This window comes from Leptodactylus fuscus, chromosome 1 (assembly GCF_031893055.1).
Source record: "Leptodactylus fuscus isolate aLepFus1 chromosome 1, aLepFus1.hap2, whole genome shotgun sequence".
Lineage (NCBI taxonomy): Eukaryota > Metazoa > Chordata > Amphibia > Anura > Leptodactylidae > Leptodactylus > Leptodactylus fuscus.
In genome coordinates this window covers 29,861,453-29,884,198 of record NC_134265.1, presented here as the reverse complement: position 1 = coordinate 29,884,198, position 22,746 = coordinate 29,861,453, and the positions used below count along the sequence as shown (strand labels likewise).

Here is a 22,746-nt window from a genome sequence, read left to right as displayed (position 1 = left end):
CAGTGTGATTGTGGCGGGGCTGACGTTGCAATGGCTTTGACAATACATGGACAACGTTCATGTGCCGCCATTGCCTTTACAGATCAATTCATTGACTTCAGTAAGATAACAAAACAGATAATAGGACATGTCCTGAGTTTTGCCCTGAGGTCACGGCCCCATACACAGGTGTGTGTGTATCACCTTACCGGCAATATTGATGGAAGACACGAATGCTGCGAGTACAGCGAGGAGTTCAGGGGTGTTGGAGGGGAGGTAGCTACCACCCATCAGTGCAAGCCCACCGACGGCTGTCAAACCTAAACAAAAAAAACAAGACAATGTCATTAATAATTTATAAACTCATCACATCCCTTTCCCAAGAGGCAAGGGGTGTATCAAAGAAAACACAATACCCCCAGATAGGTTTAAAGTCTGGCATGTTGGTACCTACAAAACATGGCGGATTTGGGCCCCTCACACGGCGTAAGCACTCGGCTGATTTCGGGCTGTACACGCGAGCGCTTCTAAACACTTCCCATTCACTTCAATGGGAGCGTTCGTAAAGCCAGCACGCGTGTACGGCTCGAAATGAGCTGAGCGCTTACGCCGTGTGAAGGGGCCCTTTCATTGCTTTCTCATAAACCCAGTCAAAGCATAAACCTGTACAGTCATGGCCAAAAGTTTTGAGAATGACACAAATCTTCTATTTTCACATGATCTGCTGCCCTCTGGTTTTTCTGTGTGTTTGTTAGATGTTTTTATCACATACAGAAATATAATTGCAATCATATTATGAGTAACAAAAGCTTATATTGACAGAATGAGTTAATGCATCAAGTCAATATTTGCAGTGTTGACCCTTCTTCTTCAGGACCTCTGCAATTCTCCCTGGCATGCTCTCAATCAGCTTCTGGACCAAATCCTGACTGATAGCAGTCCACTCTTGCACAATCAATGCTTGCATTTTGTCAGAATATGTGGGTTTTTGTTTGTCCACCCGTCTCCTGATGATTGACCACAAGTTCTCAATGGGATTAAGATCTGGGGAGTTTCCAGGCCATGGATCCTGAGCCATTTAGTTATCACCTTTGCTTTATGGCAAGGTGCTCCATCATGCTGGAAAAGGCATTGTTGATCGCCAAACTGCTCTTGGACGGTTGGGAGAAGTTGATCTTGGAGGACATTCTGGTCCCATTTTTTATTCATGGCTGTGTTTTTAGACAAGACTGTGAGAGAGCCGATTCCCTTGGCTGAGAAGCAACCCCACACATGAATGGTTTCAGGATGCTTTACAGTTGGCATGAGACAAGACTGGTGGTAGCGCTCACCTCGTCTTCTCCGAATAAGCTGTTTTCCAGATGTCCCAAACAATCAAAAAGGGGATTCATCAGAGAAAATGACTTTACCCCAGTCCTCAGCAGTCCACTCCCTGTACCTTTTGCAGAATATCAGTCTGTCCCTGGTGTTTTTTCTGGAGAGAAGTGGCTTCTTTGCTGCCCTCCTTGAGACCAGGCCTTGCTCCAAGAGTCTCCGCCTCACAGTGCGTGCAGATGCACTCACACCTGCCTGCTGCCATTCCTGAGCAAGCTCTACACTGCTGGTAGCCCGATCCCGCAGCTGAAACACTTTTAAGAGACGGTCCTGGCACTTGCTGGTCTTTCTTGGGCGCCCTGGAGCCTTTTTGCCAACAATGGAACCTCTCTCCTTGAAGTTCTTGATGATGCGATAGATTGTTGACTGAGGTGCAATCTTTCTAGCTGCGATACTCTTCCCTGTTAGGCCATTTTTGTGCAGTGCAATGATGACTGCACGTGTTTCTTTAGAGATAACCATGGTTAACAGAAGAGAAACAATGATGCCAAGCACCAGCCTCCATTTAAAGTGTTCAGTGGTGTCATTCTTACTTAATCATGACAAATTGATCTCCAGCCCTGTCCTCATCAACACCCACACCTGTGTTAATGGAGCAATCACTGAAACAATGTTAGCTGGTCCTTTTAAGGCAGGGCTGCAATGATGTTGAAATGTGTTTTGGGGGATAAAGTTCATTTTCTAGGCAAATATTGACTGTGCAAGTAATTGCCGTTAAGCTGATCACTCTTTATAACATTCTGGAGTATATGCAAATTGCCATTAGAACAGCTGAAGCAGCAGACTTTGTAAAAATTTATATTTGTATCATTCTCAAAACTTTTGGCCATGACTGTATGGATGGATGGATTGATAATACCATTAAAAAAAAAAAAATCAGCATTTCAAAATAGAAAAAAAGTATGGGAGCTCTGAATCACGGCCCCCATCTGACACCCTTACCCCTGCCATTACATTACAGAGCTTACATAGCACATCAGGCACCAAAACTAACTGCGCTTGTTGCTCAGGAACGTTGGGGGCTAGAGAAAAAATTCCAACTGTGCCAGAATCAGTTGATGCTAAGAACTTGAATTGGTGGAGGTGGTGGGGTTGCCCCATTATAGACACTTATAGCTATACTTACAAGTGTCTGATCGCCAGGTCCCCCACTTGTCAGGAGGATGGGGGACTAGCACTCCATTCACTTCTACGGGGCTGTGGTTGTTGCCAGAGATTACGGTCCTGGCAGTCCCATAATATGAATGGAGCTCGGGTTACGCAAGAGCGCTGGTGCTCCATTCACAAGGAGGTTTTAGGGTATGTACACACAGAGTTTTTTACAGGCGGATTTTGACACAGAATCCACCTCAAAAATCCGCCTGCAAAAACGCTTTCCATTCATTTCAATGGGAGTCACTCACAGTTTTTTTCTGCTAGCGGAAAAAAAAAAAAAAAAAAGCGACATGACTTATCTTCACGCGGCTGAGTCCGCTGCGGCCACCACGGCTCAAGACACCCTTCTGTTTAGGCGTATTCATCCTGGCCTAATCAGGAGCCGCTATGGAAAGCCAATGGACTGCATCGGCATCGCTTTGCGGCTAGTGGCACAAAAAAGCCGGCACTGGAAACTGATCCTCTTCAATTTCTACCATGTGAACTTATCCTAAGGGTGCATTCACACTACGGATATGCTGACTGATTCTGAACATTAAAACACGGTCAGAATCAGTGGCGTATAAAGCAGATCCCATTCAATTCAATGGGAGCCGGCATACGAGTGCTCCCCATTGAAATGAATGGGCTGCTTTTTACTCTACGAGCGCTCCCATTGAAGTGAATGGGAAGCGCTCGCGTGTATGGCTCGCTGTGTGAGGGGGCCCGACGCTCGGCTCATTCCGAGCCGTACACGCGAGCGCTTCCCATTCACTTCAATGGGAGCACTCGTAGAGTAAAAAGCAGCCCATTCATTTCAATGGGAAGCGCTTGTATTCCGGCTCCCATTGAAATGAATGGGATGTGCTTTATACGCGCTGATTCTGACCGTGTTTTAATGTTCAGAATCAGTCAGCGCATCCGTAGTGTGAATGCACCCTTAGGATAAGTTCACATGGTAGAAAACCCCTTTGAGTACTCCCTGCCATCGTTCCCTAAAAGTTAATCGCTCTGCAGCACCCCCAAAGGGGAAAGGAAACATTACAGAGTTTGTCAAAATCTGTGGGTGACAAAAAATTTTTTTAAAAAAACCAAGAGATTCTTTAACAGCCATGTAAATGTTCACTTAATAACTTCATGAATGTCAGTAAACCAGGCGATGTCCTAGACGACAGGGCTGGAAATCCAACCCCAGTCATTGCGCTGCCAGCTTGCCCGTGAGGTCATAACACATTTTGTGATTCTCTGCTTTTTGTGTTTTTTTATTTTTCCCTGAAAGGATTTTTATTGAAAAGTAGAAATAATTGAGGCTATAACAGGGTTTATAAGCAGCTCTGTTTCATATAGTGCATTCCGCCGCAGGGGGTACCATCACCCCAGCAGGACGCATATTACTACACTGTGTAGCGCTGCCTCATAAAATAATTTTTAATGAACATGTTTTCAAACAAGAGTATTGAAATTTTACAGCACGAACCCTGCGGTGTAACTGGCCCGAATGCATGGGAAATCTACAAAAAAAAAACCTTAGGGTGAGGAGGTGGGGTGAGCCGAGCCTTGCAGATGGTCTGCTGCCGTCTCAATAGGGCGAGAATAAAGAACAGGAAGAGGTACAAAACTGTGACTTAAGGGTCGTAATAGACTATACAAGCCATCTAAAGCACGGATTAAAGGGGTGTCTGGTTTTGATCAGGGTGCCCCTGTATTACTTGCAGCCCTCTATTAGTCAGACTAGTTTTATTAAAAGGGATTGTCTGTTTTTGAGGCCATAAGGCCATTATGTAAGAGTGGTATAGAGACACTGGGATAAAGTCACACTTTGCCGTTTCCCCTTAAAAGGGTTTTCCGGCCCCAAACCAACACCCAGACCCCCGAATGGATCAGCCTCCAGGTCCTGTGAGCTGCCAGTGGATGGGGTCGCACGTCTAGATAATCCTATTCAATAGCTGCCAACAGTTCCCCTAAGGGATGGGGCAGCGTCACTCTGCTAAAACAGTTGACTTGTGCGGGGTCCAGTTGTTGGACCCCACAGATCACACACTAATGAGCAATTCTGGTTATAGATCATCCACATTAAAAATCAGTTTGGGGTCAGGAATTGACCCCTTTGACCTATAATGACTAATACAGTGTCTAAAAGCTAAATGTATAGAGGCGCACTACACAATCTAACTATTGTAAGTGAAAATGTATCAGGCGGAGTTGTCAGCCCGCCCATGCCATGTTCCTTTTTAGGAAAGTGGCATGGACGGAGTACAACAGGAAACTATCACAAATTTTTCCAAAAAAAAAACTGCAACTTTTTATGAAAACTGCGTTGAAAGACATAATAAATCTGTCCCAGTGGGTATTGCTAACCATCTACAGCAGGGGTGCCCAATATGTCGATTGCGATCTACCGGTCGATCGCGGGTTGCAGCCAGGGATTCCCGGTGTCTGTTTGTTCACAGTGCAGGCTGAGAGTCGACTCTCAGCCTGCGCTGTGAACAAGCACTCTGGACACTTGCAGGCCGGGCAGCAGCAGTTCCGGGGGATGACGCGCTCCCCGCTCTTAGGGATGGAGGGAGCCGGGGTGCTGCTTGTTCACAGCGCAGGCTGAGAGTCATCTCCGGACACTGGCAGGCGGGGCTGCCACAGATCTTTTGCCTTGGCCAGTTTATAAAGTAGCTCACATGCTAAAAAAGTGTGAGCACCCCTGATCTAGGGTCTCTAGGGACTGGCTGGTGGGCCTCAGACAACACCCTCTATGAGAAACAAGGATCTTTAGCCGGATTTCAATTGGTCCCTCTCGATGTTTTTGCTAACGGTGTCTGGTTTCTGCTTATCTCCTACCTCTACAATGAGCAAATACAAAAAGCAAAGTATATCCCTCCGTGAACGCCACATCTGCCCGATCAAACATTTACTTCTTTCACTCTTTTTTGCACACGTTGATGCCCACTGTACTGAAAAGCCTATTTGACAATGGATTGAAAAGTAAGGCCACTTACCTGAGATAGCATTAGTTACAGACATGAGTGGGGAGTGTAGGGCCGGAGTGACTCCCCACACTGTGTGGTAACCCACAATCCCAGCCAGGCCAAAGGTTGTCACCATCTGAGTAAAGGCAGAATGAGGAGAGGCAATGCCGAGGCCTAGAAGTGTGCTGAGGCCTACAGGAAAAAAATAAGCAGTCAGTACTAAACTTGCAGCAAATACTCCCCCTCCCCGGTGATGAATATGTCCTTACCAGCTGTGTATGCGGTGGCATTGGTCATGGTCTTCCTAAAAGGGGAAATGGCGGCCACCCTTTCAGCTTCCAATTCGGCAACAGACTTCGGTTTTACAGGCGCCGCTACTGGGATATTATTTGGCTGTGGTGCTGGGAAGATTGATTTCCCATCCTGCAACAGAAAATAAAATTACATCTATAATATATATATATATATATATATATATATATATATATATATATATATATATATATATATTTATTTATGTTTTGTTTTTTTTCTTTCATCAATTTCTTAGATCGGGATAAAGAAAATGTACCACCTCCCCCAACTTTGAAGTCTTATGCAAATGAGAGAGTTGGTGCATTGGGGGCGGACCTTCAGCCCTGGCCTCTTCCTGTTCAAGTAGTTTGGGTGATGTCATAAGTGTGTGAGCGCAAGTCTTTCCGCAAAGGGAGAAGGTAGGGGTCGGATGCGGTAGACTACAATTAAAGGGGCTCTATCATTAGATTTTACGGTTTAGAGATAAAGATATGCCCGAGTAGCCTTTAAAAAGGCTATTCGGGTGCTGCTAGTCGTTTTGAAAAAGACCCCTGTTTTTGTTAATTACCTTTGAAATGGTCATGTAAATCAGTCTCCGTGCGCGGTGGGCGTCCCGTGCACCCTCCCAGCGTCATCTTGCTTTTGCTACATAACTCCTCCTCCTCCTTCTTATTCACCACTTCCAGCATTGTCCTTCCCGGTGGTTTTTATTGAAATTTCGCACGAGCTACTGCACATGCTCCAGCACCATTTTCCTGTAGAGAACATTGCGAGCTGGCGCTGGAGCGCTCCGGAGGATGCGCTACTACGCAAGTGCAAGATTTCAATAGAACCCAGTGGAGGGTGAATAAGAAGGAGGAGCAGGAGTTATGCAGCAAAAGCAAGAAGACACTGGGGGTGCACGGAACGCCCACCGTGCACGGAGACTGATTTACGCAACCATTTCAAAGGCAATTAACAAAAACGGGGGGGGGGGTCTTTTAAAAAACGACTAGCAGCACCCGAATAGCCTTTTTAAAAGCTATTCAGGCATATCTTTATCTCAAAACACTAAAATCTAATGATCGAGCCCCTTTAAGAGAGCTAACCCATCCGATCCAGCCTGGGATGCTTTATTTTGACATACTGAACGTGCCTGGATTGTTTTCTTTATCCCACTGTCACCAATCTCTATTCCTGTGGGAATGCCCTACGAAGGGTAAAAGCCAGGGAATCCCACCGACACTGAAGTCTAACCAGTGCCAATAGGATTACATACTAGAGAATCCACAACTCCAGTACGTGACGCCATAACACCCACATTCAGACAGAACCTGATGTTTAATTGTCACTTTAAACCAGAATTTTATGTTCTTTATTAATTTTTTTTAGACATATATATTTAGCCGACTGTCTACTTTTAATAAGACGAATACCAGAACCCAATAGGCGTTGCCAGCGCCACATTAAAACAACAGTGAAAACGTTGCCTCTTGTGATTTACGGCCTCACATTTGCTTATTACGGCCTTATTGTTATGTGCCGCTGCTTTTCAAACAAAAAGAGCAAACAATTGTTTTGGAACGGCTCCGGCTAAAAACCCGAAATAGTTTATTAAAACAGAACTGGCATGGGATACGTATAATTAAACTGTGCGCAAACACAAAGCAGATAGGAAATGAAGGCCTGCGCCACTGGGGCCTAGACTGAACATAAGGTGGTCTATTCTAGGACTTGGCATGGACGGCCATGATGGCAGCCAGTAATTAGTGAGCGCGCTGAACTTACACGGAGAGGTTTAATAAAATCTAATGTACTTTCAACTCTGTATTAAAATGTATTCGCTGCTGGAAGGAGATGAGGCCTAGGCTGTACAAAGGAGAAGTGCAAATCAATAGCAGAAGACCCTTCTCATAAAAGGCAAAAAAACATAAGAGCGGCTGCCAAGAATCGGTATTAGAACGTATAATATAGGTTAGTGTGGAATCAGAGACATGAATGATGCAAGAACATAAGACATTATTATGACCACCTCCTGACATTGGCAGTGTGTAAGCCATGAAGGGAGTGACATGTCGTAGGCTGGCTTGGTGGGTATATACTGTAAGCAGTGCGATTTAGGCAGTCTGGACACGTCACGTTGTTGACGTCATGAGTAAAAAGGGCGATTTATCAAAGAGGGATGATTATTGAATGCCGGTATTTCGGAAACAGTGCAATTTGTGAATGTTCACATGCTGATGTGGTGAAAATGTATTGAGAGTGGACAAAGGGCACCATCGGGAATACCAGGCGAGGAAACTGCAGAGCACCACGTGCCATTGAGGTCAGAGAGGGACACTGGCTATGATGGTGTGCGAGGACAGACTAGCTACAATGGTGCAGCTCACCAACAAAATGAACTAGGGGGCTATTATAGTACAGGTAGTTGGAGTGACTCAGGAGTTGGGTGCCGGACCCATGGTCAGAAACAGTCCAGAACCCCTGATCATGCTTCTCTCCATTTCATATGCACCAATACCCACCTTTCAAACATAGATACCAAGTACAGTGATCAGTAGGGTTGAGCGATCAGTATTGAAAAAGATCGGATTCCGATCGGCGATCAAGAAAACTTCACAATCGCAATCGAAATCGAAATTCCGATCCCGATCTTTTCGGGCAGGATCGAAATCGGAGCTTATTTCCCACAATGCTTGGCTACTGGCCAATCATTGTGGGAAAAGCTTAGCACGCATAGGAATGAATGGAAGCGGCCAGCCGCTTAACCCCCTGCGTGCCGGCTGCGTCCATTCATTCCTATGGATTTACCACAGCCTGCCACTCTTCTGCTTCATCCCTGTTTTACCGTATACTCAGTTGAATAGACGGTAAAACAGGGACGAAGCAGAAGAGTGGTAGGCTGCGGTAAATCACTGTGTGCTGCGCTGCTGTGAGGGCGAAGAGGCAAGTTCATGAGTAGATAGATACTATTGTACATTGGCTTGTCTATCTACTAGACAAGCCAATGTACAGTAATATCTATCTACTCGTGAACTTCGCTCAACTTACCTGCTCAGAAGTGCTGCCGCTACCCTCTGCTGGTCCGGTCCTGTGTCCTTCATGTGGCACCAGAGCACCCTGCACCCCGCCCCCGCCTCCCTAGACTAGTATTATAGAGAAGGCGGGGCTTATGAGAGTGTGGGCGGGTACTGGGAGGAGAGACATGAGTGATGCACTCACGTCTCCCCGCCCACACGCTCCAGCTGCACCAAGCCCCACCTACTCCCTGCATCTGTACAATACTAGTCTAGGGAGGCTCTTAAGACATGTGAAGGACAGAGGACTGGACCGGACGAAGAAGAACTGGGAGCTGCAGCTGTGAAGGTAAGTGGACACTATTGTGTAGTGAATAGGATAGTTTTTAAAATCCGATCTCCGATTATTTAAAAAATCCCATTAACTTGCATTGGGATTGGGTTCGAATGGAAAATGATCGGAAATCGGATTTTAAAAATGATCCTGAAATTTCAAGATCAGCTCAACCCTAGTGATCAGTTATCTTTGGCAGTCCATAGAGTTAAAGGGATTCTACCATTAAAATCAATTTTTACACATTAAGTAAGCGGCCATTTTCTTGTGGCCTGTGGGCATGTGCAGTCGGCTCTGCCCGAGGCCTAGAAGTTTGACCCCCAGCGCCGGAAGAAGACACGTGAAGAGGGCATTCCTGAAGAAGATGAAGAGTTCTCTCGCAGCATTAGGGACGCCCCCATTGCTGTTTGAGCGCTGGAGACCGCCTCCAGTGCTGCGAGAGAGATCATTTGCATACCGACGAAAACCGGATTATATACCGAACGGCGTCCCCGGCATCTAAAGGTAGGAGAAGAATAGCTTTTCTTAAGGCTATTCCTACGTGTCAACGAGAAAAAAATTGATTTTAATGGTAGAATCCCTTTTTAATTGGGCGGATTATGCCAGGCATGACTGCCACTCCATTCACACAGGGAGACACAGAAACCCCATTCTTGGTCCCCCAGTGATCAGACACTTATCCCCTACCATGTGGATTGGGATAAGTCTTGTATGTGGGACAACCACCCGTAAACAAGGTTTGACAAACCCCTTACCTGCATGACCACTGTTCCTCTGATGACATGGTCCATGGTTCCGTAGTCAAACTGATCCTTGACCTCATAGTGGAAGTTCTCCTTGTCTGGACTGATCGCCTTCAGCAGCTTTATGATGTTGTTGGAGTACAGGGTGCTAGCTTGTGTGGCCATTCGGCTTGGTAAATCTGTATAGCCAATGTGTGTAACGCCCTAGAGAAAATGTAAATCATATTAAGGGGGTTAAAACGTTTGGTACACTTCACATCCCGCCTAATGGATTATGTTGTCGTTAGAAACCTCATGACTATCGGTAAGGGCTTAGGATGCCGGGGTGACAACACAACAAGGTGTGTGATTTTTATTGTCTTAAAATAATGGTCATCAAAGTGAAAAAAAAAAGTTCAATTAATATCCATTTTAATATAGGTCACAATAGCCAAGCCCTAGCCAGAAACTTGGCTCATATATATAGGATATATTTTTATAGGGGTGGGGGGGGTCACAAAATTATTTTTTCTTACATGGAGCGCCAAACTTTCACCACCTGCACCATCTTGAGTCCATTACAACATTTAATAAGCATCATTCCACTGAATAGCCCCCACCATTCCTGAGCAATCAGTGCTGTTAGACTTGGTGTCTGATATGCTAACTAGACTAATGTCAAGTGGGCAATGTCAGGCACGATCAGACAAGGGGGCGGGATTCTAATTGGAGCTCTGAATAACGCCCCCTTGCCAGCTCTTGTCTGACACCACCCACCTGACCATAGAGAGGGACCAAAACGAACAGGACTGACTGCTTGGGAACAGTTAGGGCTAGAGAAAATATTCCATCTGTGCTGGAATCAGTGAAGGGTTGTCTACTGAATGATGAGAAGAACAGGACTTTGTGGAGGTGGTGAAAGATCCTCTTTAAATGACAAATATATAGATTACTATACGAACAGTCAACTAGGCCATTCATGTCTCATAACACAGCACAGTGTCTGCAGGCTGCAGTGTTATTTATCTGGCAGCTATATACCGTATTTTTCGGACTATAAGACGCACTTTTTTTCCTCCCAGTATAGGAGGAAAATGTGTGTGCGTCTTATAGTCTGAATGCAGCGTGTGCAGCGTCTGTGTCCTGTCTATGAGAATCAAAAGGAGAGCAGCACGGTGCCTGCCTGGTCTGCCCCTCCTTCCCTGTCTGTGTCGCGTCATTGCAGGAGCGAGATATGAGAGGCAGGGAAGTAGGGGCGGGCCAGACAGGTGAAGGAAGCATGGTTTCAAGCTTGCCGAGAAAACCACGCCTCCTTCTCCCGTCTGGCCCGCCCCTCCTTCACTGCCTCTCAGATCTGGCTCCTGCAATGAAGCCACACAGACAGGGAAGGAGGGGCGGGCCAAATGGGAGGAGGAGGCGTGGTTTTCTCAGCAAGCTTGAAACCATGCCTCCTTCACCAGTCTGGCCCGCCCCTACTTCCCTGCCTGTGTGGCTTCATTGCAGGAGCAAGATCTGAGAGGCAGTGAAGGAGGGACGAGCCAGACGGGTGAAAGAGGCGTGCTTTCAAGTTTGCTTAGAAAACCACACCTCCCTCACCCGTCTGGCCCGCCCCTTTTTCTCTTCTTGCATAGCTTCACTGCAGGGTGTCTCTTTCCATCCATGGATGAGAATATATATATATATACATATATATATATATATATATATATATATATATATATATATATATATATATATATATATATATATACACACACACTCACCGGCCACTTTATTAGGTACACCATGCTAGTAACGGGTTGGACCCCCTTTTGCCTTCAGAACTGCCTCAATTCTTCGTGGCATAGATTCAACAAGGTACTGGAAGCATTCCTCAGAGATTTTGGTCCATATTGACATGATGGCATCACACAGTTGCCGCAGATTTGTCGGCTGCACATCCATGATGCGAATCTCCCGTTCCACCACATCCCAAAGATGCTCTATTGGATTGAGATCTGGTGACTGTGGAGGCCATTGGAGTACAGTGAACTCATTGTCATGTTCAAGAAACCAGTCTGAGATGATTCCAGCTTTATGACATGGCATTGCATTATCCTGCTGAAAGTAGCCATCAGATGTTGGGTACATTGTGGTCATAAAGGGATGGACATGGTCAACAACAATACTCAGGTAGGCTTTGGCGTTGCAACGATGCTCAATTGGTACCAAGGGGCCCAAAGAGTGCCAAGAAAATATTCCCCACACCATGACACCACCACCACCAGCCTGAACCGTTGATACAAGGCAGGATGGATCCATGCTTTCATGTTGTTGACGCCAAATTCTGACCCTACCATCCGAATGTCGCAGCAGAAATCGAGACTCATCAGACCAGGCAACGTTTTTCCAATCTTCAATTGTCCAATTTCGATGAGCTTGTGCAAATTGTAGCCTCAGTTTCCTGTTCTTAGCTGAAAGGAGTGGCACCCGGTGTGGTCTTCTGCTGCTGTAGCCCATCTGCCTCAAAGTTCGACGTACTGTGCGTTCAGAGATGCTCTTCTGGCTACCTTGGTTGTAACGGGTGGCTATTTGAGTCACTGTTGCCTTTCTATCAGCTCGAACCAGTCTGGCCATTCTCCTCTGACCTCTGGCATCAACAACGCATTTCCGCCCACAGAACTGCGGCTCACTGGATGTTTTTTCTTTTTCGGACCATTCTCTGTAAACCCTAGAGATGGTTGTGCGTGAAAATCCCAGTAGATCAGCAGTTTCTGAAATACTCAGACCAGCCCTTCTGGCACCAACAACCATGCCACGTTCTAAGGCACTCAAATCACCTTTCTTCCCCATACTGATGCTCGGTTTGAACTGCAGGAGATTGTCTTGACCATGTCTACATGCCTAAATGCACTGAGTTGCCACCATGTGATTGGCTGATTAGAAATTAAGTGTTAACGAGCAGTTGGACAGTTGTACCTAATAAAGTGGCCGGTGAGTGTATATATATATATATATATATATATATATATATATATATATGTATGTTCAAATCACCCCCATATCCCTAGAATACATATAAAACAAAAACTTTACTGTTGAAACACATACACATTTGGTATCCCTGTGTCCGAAAGCCCCTGGTTCTATTTACATTGGTGAAATATTATATTATTAGGTTATTAAATATTTTACCAATTTTTTTTGCTTAAAAAATTTTTTTTCCCTATTTTCCTCCTCTAAAACCTTAGTGCGTCTTATGGTCCGGTGCGTCTTATAGTCCGAAAAATACGGTAAGCATAATGCGATCTTTTCTTCTATTTTGTGCAGGTCGGCACTGCAAAAAGTTATAAATGTAGGTTTTTGAAATAAGCAAAAACAATAAGTGGTATCACTGGTTGGCCTTATAGCACAAGGCCCAGACAATGCTCTGCCCCTGCATCCAATACTAAATCTTAACATATAGGATGCACAGCCTTGTAATAAGCAAAGCCAAGAGCAAGAAATATCCCTATGGTAATGTGTATAGTGGACGTACCTTATGCACATACAGTTCCCCTGGCTGGGTAGTCTCAATGTTTCCACCTGCCTCAGATGCAAGGTCAACCACAACCGAACCTTCCTTCATTAATTCAATCATGTCTTTCCGGAACAAAATAGGAGCTCTTTTACCTGCAAACATAAGACGGCACAATTACTATGACTTATATGTAATATGTACACAGGACACCAGATCGATTGTGGTTCCTTCCAGCTATGATACATGCCTGCTACAAATTGCCATAGAAAGTCTCACAATGTTCTTGGCTCCAAAAGACTCTAAAACAATAACCCTATACGATACCACCTAAAAGGTTAATGTTATCCCCCATCCACTGAATAAGAGATAGCTGTTTGTCCCCTGAGCCCCCCATCAAGCATAAGAACAGCACAGCAAACAGGGGTGTAACTACCAGGGTAGCAGCGGTAGTGGATGCCACAGGGCCCGGGACATTAGGGGGCCCGTCGACAGCCGCTGCATTTTTTTTTTTTTAATAGACCGAGTTACTCCAGCCACTGTGGGGCATCATACTGTGTGCAGGGGCCACTATGGGGCATCATACTGTGTACAGGGGCCACTATGGGGCATAATACTGTGTGCAGGGGCCACTATGGGGCATAATACTGTGTACAGGGGCCACTATGGGGCATAAAACTATGTGCAGGGGCCACTATGGGGCATACTACTGTGTGCAGAGGACACTATGGGGGATAATACTGTGTGCAGGGGCCACTATGGTACATAATACTGTGTGCAGGGGCCACTATGGGGCATAATACTGTGTGCAGGGGCCACTATGGGGCATAATACTGTGTGCAGGGGCCACTATGGGGCATAATACTGTGTGCAGGGGCCACTATGGGGCATAATACTGTGTGGAGGGGCCACTATGGGGCATAATACTGTGTGGAGGGGCCACTATGGGGCATAATACTGTGTGCAGGGGCCACTATGGGGCATAATACTATGTGCAGGGGCCACTATGGGGCATAATACTGTGTGCAGGGGCCACTATGGGGCATCATACTGTGTACAGGGGTTACTATGGGGCATAATATTGTGTGAAGGGGCCACTATGGAGCATAACACTGTGTGCAGGGGGCACTATAGGGCCCATGTCAAAAGTTCGCCATGGAGCCCTGCCATTCCTAGTTACGTCACTGGCAGCAAATGCAACTTTTTATAGCTTAAAAGAACAGAAAGAGTATGGGGTGCTGCCCTTCTCCCTACAAGGACTGGTAACCTGTCACAATCATGGTATTCATTTCTATGGGAGTATGGGCCTATGCACTCAGCCATGGAACCATACACATCTTTTTATGGATTGCCGGACAATAAAAGCCACTACAGTCATACGCATGTAGCCTTAGTATGAGGTTTATAATAAATTGTGTGACTGAAAAAGAAGTTGCCCATAGCAAACAACCAGATTGCAGCTCTTATTTTTCAGAGGAAAAGGAAAATGGTTGCTTTGGAGAACTCCATAATTTTTTCTCTAAAAAGACTTGACAAGTCTCTCCCAAAATGCATTTCCTCATACACATACAGTATATGTACAAAGCTGCCTGCCATCTCAACGTGGCACGGGGACAAGATACAGCGCTCATAGACGTATGTAGGGCTTTAATGGACCTTCATATGTCTTGGATTACATACAGAAGATCCTCAAAGGGGTATTCTATTCAACCGTCTCCAAGATTTCTCCCGTGCATCCTCCATACTCTGGAACTCCCTACCACAACACATAAGACTGACCCCCACAATCACAGGCTTCAAGAAGGCCCTGAAGACTCCCCTATTCAGGAAGGCCTACAACCTCCAATAACATTATCACCGCACTGCCATCTGTACAGTCTCCCCCTGTCTCCTTCTGTCTCTACCCCCTTCCCTTATAGATTGTAAGCCCTCGCGGGCAGGGCCCTCTACCCCACTGTGCCAGTCGGTCATTGTTAGTATTATATCTACCTGTATATTTTGTGTACTGTATGTATCCCCCAATTGTAAAGCACCATGGAATTAATATAATAATGTCCAGCACCATGGAATTAATATAATAATGTAAAGCACCATGGAATTAATATAATAATGTCCAGCACCATGGAATTAATATAATAATGTAAAGCACCATGGAATTAATATAATAATGTCCAGCACCATGGAATTAATATAATAATGTAAAGCACCATGGAATTAATATAATAATGTACAGCACCATGGAATTAATGGTACTATATAAATACATAATAATAATAATAATAATAATAATAATACATAGGTACTCTGCCTCAGAAGCCTGGCACCATACAGAGCTACAGGGCGTCCAGTGTGTGCCTGAGTCAGCTGACAAAACAATTACCAACTTAGGGCGGGTTTACACCTGCGCCCGGTCTCTGCTTTGTGGGTTTCCATCTTCTGCCCGAGAAACTGGACAGGAGACAGAAACCCGGCAGTCAGTGTCCGCCTGTGAGCGTCTTCTGGTCTCCGCGGCGAAACCATTTTTATTTTTAACCGGACACAAAGTCCTGCATGTCCGACTTTGTGTCCGGTTAAAGAAACCGGTTTCGCCGCGGAGAGGCAGAAGACGTTCACGGGCGGACACTTTGCAAACCCATTCAAGTGAATGGGTTTGAAAACTGACCGTCGATTTCCATCTCCTGTCCAGTTTCTGGGGCAGAAGACGGAAACCTACAAAGCAGAGACCGGGTGAAGGTGTGACCCCGCCCTAAACTTGGTCGTGTTATAGACACTAATCCCCTAACCATACACTTTAGTGATCACCGCTCCATTTACAAGGAAGCCTTAGAGAGACATTCAGTTCCCCATTCTCCTGATCAGTGGAGGAGCCGGCGCTCTGATCCCCAGCGATCAGACACTTATCCCTGTCCTGTGGATAGGGATAAGTGTCCATAAGGGAGCAACCCCTTTAACCATCATACCTGGAATAAGGGCAGTAGTGATAATAATATCCACATCTTGACACTGCTTGGCGAAGAGCTTCATCTCAGCTTCAATAAACTCCTTGGACATTTCTTTAGCATACCCGCCCTGCCCTTCTCCTGATTCCTTCAAGTCCACCTCCAGAGGTTCAGCCCCGAGAGACTTGAACTGCTCCAAAGCAGCAGCCCTGCATGACACAGAGGGAATAGGTCAATGAATCAGGTCACCAAGCTCGTCCATCACTTATCTAGTATTACATATACAGTAAGGAAATCAGGAATCTATTCTATGAGGGGACGGTATCATTTATGCTATGACTGAATCAAGTGGCAAATTAAGAAAAACACTAATATCTAAGGGAAACCATCAGCAAGTTTCTAGAGTATATGGCAGCTTAGTGTTTAGTCACAACTGATTCAGTCTTCTGCCTGCAGTTTCTACATTGAATCAACCACAGAGACCACGGTAAGATCAAGCATGGACACGTCTTCTGACCTGAACAAAGAAGCGTCCAAAGACGTGTCCAAAGACGTGTCCAAAGACGTGTCCAAAGACGTGTCCAAAGACGTGTCCAAAGACGTGTCCAAAGACGTGTCCAAAGACGTGTCCAAAGACGTGTCCAAAGACGTGTCCAAAGACGTGTCCAAAGACGTGTCCAAAGACGTGTCCATCCCCACCTCCCAGTGAAAACAATGGCAGGCAGATCTCATGTGGAATCCTGAACAGATTTTATGGCGGTAGCCGCATTAACCACTTCAGTACCGGGCCAATTTGTGGTCCAGGACCAGACACATTTTCGGGGTTTTTTGTGCGGTTTAGAGGACTGTAACATTTTTCTCTTATGTCTCATTCAACAAATTTTTGCGTCTTATTTCGGGGACACATAGGGCTTTATTTTTAAGTTGTTTTTATTTTCAAATATGTTTTAATTTTTTTTTATATCTAGGGAAAATATAAACAAAATAGAAGAGAAAACGTGTCTGGTTTTCACTTTTTTTTTTTAATTTAATAACACAAAGTGTCACTGAAAAACTTGACATTACGGTAATTTTTATTTTGTATGGTTTTGTTGGGGTGGGGCTATAACCTTTAACCCCTTCCCGCCGATGGCATTTTTTGATTTTCGTTTTTCGTTTTTGACTCCCCTCCTTCTAAACCCCATAACTTTTTTATTTCTCCGCTCCCAGAGTCATATGAGGTCTTAATTTTTGCGGGACAATTTTTTCTTCATGATGCCACCATTAATTATTCTATATAATGTACTGGGAAGCAGGAAAAAAATTCAGAATGGGGTGGATTTGAAGAAAAAATGCATTTCTGCGAATTTCTTACGGGCTTTGGTTTTACGGCGTTCACTGTGCAGCCAAAATGACATGTCCCCTGTATTCTGTGTTTCGGTACGGTTCCAGGGATACCAAATTTATATGGTTTTATTTACATTTTGACCCCTAAAAAAAATTCCAAAACGGTGTTAAAAATTTTTTTTTCTAAAAGTCGCCATATTCAGACGGCCGTAACTTTTTTATACATAGGTGTACGGGGATGCATAGGGCGTCTTTTTTTGCGGGGCCGGGTGTACTTTTTAGTTCTACCATTTTCGGGAAATGTTATTGCTTTGATCACTTTTTATTCAAATTTTTATCAGAATTAAAACAGTGAAAAAACGGCGGTTTGGCACTTTTGACTATTTTTCCTGCTACGGCGTTTACCGAACAGGGAAAATATTTATATAGATTTGTAGAGCGGGCGATTTCGGACGCGGGGATACCTAACATGTATATGTTTCACAGTTTTTAACTACTTTTATATTTGTTCTAGGGAAAGGGGGGTGATTTGAACTTTTAATACTTTTTATATTTTTTTATATTTTTTTTTTATTTTTTTTTTGCATTTATTAGACCCCCTAGGGGTGTTGAACCCCAGGGGGTCTGAACACTAATGCAATGCATTACAATGCTAATACATTGCTATGCATTGCAAAAAATCATCATCTCTTTTGCAGGCTGTATACACCAGCCTGCAAAAGAGAGAATTTGCAGACCGGCTGGGAGCCTTTAACAAGGCTCCCGGCTGTCATGGCAACGGGGGGTCGGCCCTGGAGCATGCTCCAGGAGCCGGCGATCCCTGCCAAAATGGCGGCGCCCATGCGCCGCCGGGAAGATGGCGCCTCCGGCGCCTTTGACAGCAGCGCCGGAGGGGTTAATGCCTCCGATCGGTCCGGGGACCGATTGGAGGCATTAGAGCCGGTTGTCTACTGCTTAAAGCAGTAGACACCCGGCGGCTATGACGGCCGCCCGGCTCCCGGGCGGTCGCCATAGTTACAGACCCGACACGCGCCGTACTATTACGGCGCATGTCGGGAAGGGGTTAAAGAGGACCTTTCACCATTTTGCCCACAGGCAGTTCTATATACTGCCGGAAAGCTGAGTTCAGCACACTGTCGGCTTTCCCGATCTGTGCCCAGTGTAAAGAGCCTACGGCTCCGGTACCGTAGCTCTTCTATGGTCAGAAGGGCGTTTCTGACACTCAGTCAGAGACGTCCTTCTTCACAGCACAGCCAATCGCGCTGTGCTGTGAGAGTCGGGAGGAACGCCCCCTCCATCTGCTCGCAGTACTCGTCCATAGACGAGCATTATCAGGGAGGGATTGGGCGTTCCTCCGGGCTCACACAGCACAGCGCGATTGGCTGTGCTGTGAAGAAGGACGTCTCTGACTGAGTGTCAGAAACGCCCTTCTGACCATAGAAGAGCTACGGTACCAGGACCGTAAGCTCTTCACACCGGGCCCAGATCAGGAAAGCCGACAGTGTGCTGAACTCAGTGCACTGTCAGCTTTCCGGCAGTATATAGAACTGCCTGTGGGCAAAATGGTGAAAGGTCCTCTTTAATAATGGCGTTTTATTAGATTATTATTTTATTTATTTTTTTAACTTTATTTTTTTTCACATTGTGTCCCTATAAGGTCATAAGAGACCTTTGGGGACATCTGATCACTTTTTTTTGTTGTTGTTAGGGAGGCTGATTTCCCCTGCAACTGGGGCTGGTACATTTAGCCTCCTGCACGCTGATCTTTACACTTACAGAGCTGGTCTGGGTCTTGTAGGACCCAGCAGCTCTTGTAAGACGCTGACACCAATGGATCAAGTAACCGCCGGGTCAGAGGGCGGCCGCATCATGGCAGCCGCATCACGGCGACGCGCATAGCTGTGTATTGAGTGCTGTATACACAGTGATCGAGAAGGCAGGGAAGGGAATAAACCTTCCCTGTCATCTCTCTGGGAGCTCCGGCTGAAGTTACAGCTGACTCCCAGTGTCAGCAACTACACGATCTCCATGCAGCTGCTGTGTTCTGACTGGACGTACCGGTACGTCCGGTCAGAACAAGGCAACCACTTCCCGTACGTATATAATCTATGGACGGTCCGGAAGTGGTTAAACTCTGCACCAAAATTCTCTGTGTGAACATTGTTAATGTAGATTGTGAACCCCATATAGGGATCACAATGTACATTTCTTCTCCTATCAGTCTGTCTTTTTGTAGAATGGGAGGAAATCCACACAAACACAGGGAGAAAATACAAACGCCTCGCAGATGTTGTCCTTGGCAGGATTCGAACCCAGGACTCCAGCGCTGCAAGGTTGCAGTGCTAACCACTGAGCTACCATGCTGCCCCCTGATGGCCTATTCTTATTACAGTATATTATTCTTTTGGGGAACATATACATCTTCTTTTACTCTTCAATCTCAAATACAGATTTGCATTGTTTACCTGGTATCAAACCCACGCACGATAGCGCCCATAGATTTAGCAGCTCCTGCAGCGGCCAGACCAGCAACGCCACCACCGATGATAAGAACCTATGCAAGAAAAAAACAACAAGATACACTGAACCATTTTAACTATAACCTTCCCTTATTCGGATATATCATGACATGACATCAAAATTAGGAGTTTACATCCAGTTATGAAGAACTGGTGGAGCGGTGCAAATATCTTATGGAGGTAAGGTTCTATGGGCGCAGAATGTGGCGATTTTAGCCGTGACCCCTGTTGAAAGAGTAAAGATCACTGGCTCACCTTGCAACACCTTCATTCATTGCAACCTTGAGAATGCCATGACATCAAATGAAACACTGATGGCCATTTTTGCGATTCAAATTCACGGTCGCGACACACTAACATGAGTGAAGGAGTCGTAGGGCTACCAGGCTACGTGACATCTTCGGAGACACAGAGAGGGGGATAGGTGAAGTAACGTTATTCTGACGGTGCCTGATATCACGCATGTTATGTGGTGTGGTTCCTTTGTATACCCTGCATGGCTGCCACATGGAAATCTATACAATGCATTTGCAAAATCTTCAGAACCTTTCAACCTTTTTCACATTTTGTTATGTTGCAGCCTTGTGCTAAAATAAAAAAATAAATAAAAAAATATTAAAGTTTCCCCCATTATTCTGCACACAAAGTCTGCTAATTTATTAACCCATTTATGCCTAGAGTTCCATTATTACAAATCAAAAAAATTCAACCCCAGGCATAAATGGGTTAAAAAAGGTATTCAGACCCTTTACTACGACACTTGAAATTTAGCTCGGGGGACTCCCAGTTCTCTTGACCATCTTTGAGATGTTTCTAGGCCTTGTTTGGAGTTCACCAGTGGTAAATTCAGTAGATTAGACATGATATGACCTGGACAAGGTTAGAAAACCATTTGTGATGCACTGAAAGTTCCCAAGAGAAGAGGTTTAGAACAAACAGGACTCTTTCTAGAACAGGCCACCCAGCACCATGTCTGAAGGAAACCAGGATACCAGGTGGGGGCAATATCCTGCTCTCGGGGTGCTGAGGCAGGGAGGCTGGTCAGTTTTCAGGAAAAGTTGACTATAAGGACAGAGATATACTTAAAGGAATTCTATCATTAAAATGCAAATTTTATTGGGTACCACATCGGAATAGCCTTAAGATAGGCTATTCTTCTCCTACCTTTAGATGTCTTCTCCGCTTCGGCGTTCAGTAGAAATCCCGGTTTTCGGCAATATGCAAATGAGTTTTCTTGCAACACTAGGGGCGGTCCCCAGCATTCAAACAGCACTGGGGGTGTCCCCAATGCTGAGAGAGAACTCTCCAGCGCCACCTCCATCTTCTTAAGGAACGGGTCTTCTTTGCGTCTTCTTCTGGTGCTGGGTTCAAACTTCTAAGCCTCGGGCTTAGGAAAAAGCCGACTGCGCATGCCCACCGGCCACAAGAAAATGTCCGCTTACACACTATTGTAAGCGGCTATTTTCTTGTGGCCGGCAGGCATGCGCAGTTGGCTGCCCAAGGCCTAGAAGTTTGAAGCCAGCACCAGACGAAGACGCAAAGAAGACTCGTTCCTTAAGAAAATGGAGGCGGAGCTGGAGAGTTCTCTCACAGCATTGGGGACACCCACAGTGCTGTTTGAGCGCTGGGGACCGCCCCCAGTGCTGCGAGACAACTCATTTGCATACCAATGACAACTGGGATATCTACAAAACGGTGGCACGGAGAAGACACCTAAAGGTAGGAGAAGAATAGCCTTTCTTAAGGCTATTCTGCCATGGTACCCAGAAAAAAATTTGCATTTTAATTACAGAATCCCTTTAATAAAAACCTGATCCGGAGTGCTCTAGACCTCAGACTAAATGAAAGTTCACCTTCCAACAAGACAATGATCCTAAGAATACAGCCGACACAACACAGGAGAGGCTTAAGGAGAACAGTGTGAATGTCCTTGACTGGCCCAGCCAGAGCCCTGACTTGAACCCAATTGAACATTTCTGAAGAGACCTGAAAATGTCCACCAATAGTCCCACCATCCAGCCTGACAAAGCTTGAGAGGATCTGCAGAGGGGAATGACAGAAAATCCTCAAATCCAAGTGTGTAAACCTTATGGAAACATACCCATGAAGAATGGAGGCTGTAGTCCCTGCCAAAGCTGCATTGAGTACCGTAAAGAGTCTGAATATTTAAAGCAAGGGAAGAGTTTCGATTTTCCTTTTCAATGAGGGCCCCTTCACATGGTGTAAGGGCTCCGCTCATTTAGACACATACACCCGAGCGCTTCAAAACACATCCCATTCACTTCAATGGGAGCGTGTGTGAAGCCGGCTTTACGCGAGCTCCCATTGAAGTGAACGGGATGTGTTTTGAAGCGCTCGGGTGTACAGGTCTAAATGGGCGACGCGCTTACGCCATGTGAAGGGGCCCTAAATGATCACATTCTGTCTTCACTTTGTCAGTATGGAGTATTGAGTGCAAGTTTAAAGAGGACCTTTCATGTCCTTGAGGACGTGCGGTTGTATATATCACCAGAAAGCCGACCGTGCCTTGAATTCAGCACCCTGTCAGCTTTCCCGTTATGTGCCCCAGTGGAAGAGCCATTGGTGCATTTACCGATAGCTCTTCACTGTCAGAAGGGCGTTCCTGACAGTCTAAATGGGAACGTCCCTCCTGACAGTAGTGTCCGTAACGCG

General features: G+C 45.6%; 1 protein-coding gene across 1 annotated transcript in view; it reads right to left on the bottom strand.

The window, feature by feature from the left end:
- The window catches only part of NNT (nicotinamide nucleotide transhydrogenase), a 96,037-nt gene that overhangs the window by 49,247 nt on the left and 24,044 nt on the right, over positions 1–22,746 (bottom strand). The window contains exons 6-12 of the mRNA XM_075268925.1: positions 20,020–20,108; positions 16,250–16,437; positions 13,311–13,444; positions 9,827–10,018; positions 5,717–5,870; positions 5,478–5,639; positions 189–299 (exon numbers count right to left, since the gene is read on the bottom strand). Coding sequence (XP_075125026.1) covers positions 189–299; positions 5,478–5,639; positions 5,717–5,870; positions 9,827–10,018; positions 13,311–13,444; positions 16,250–16,437; positions 20,020–20,108 — 1,030 coding nt within the window. The remainder of the gene's footprint in view (positions 1–188; positions 300–5,477; positions 5,640–5,716; positions 5,871–9,826; positions 10,019–13,310; positions 13,445–16,249; positions 16,438–20,019; positions 20,109–22,746) is intronic.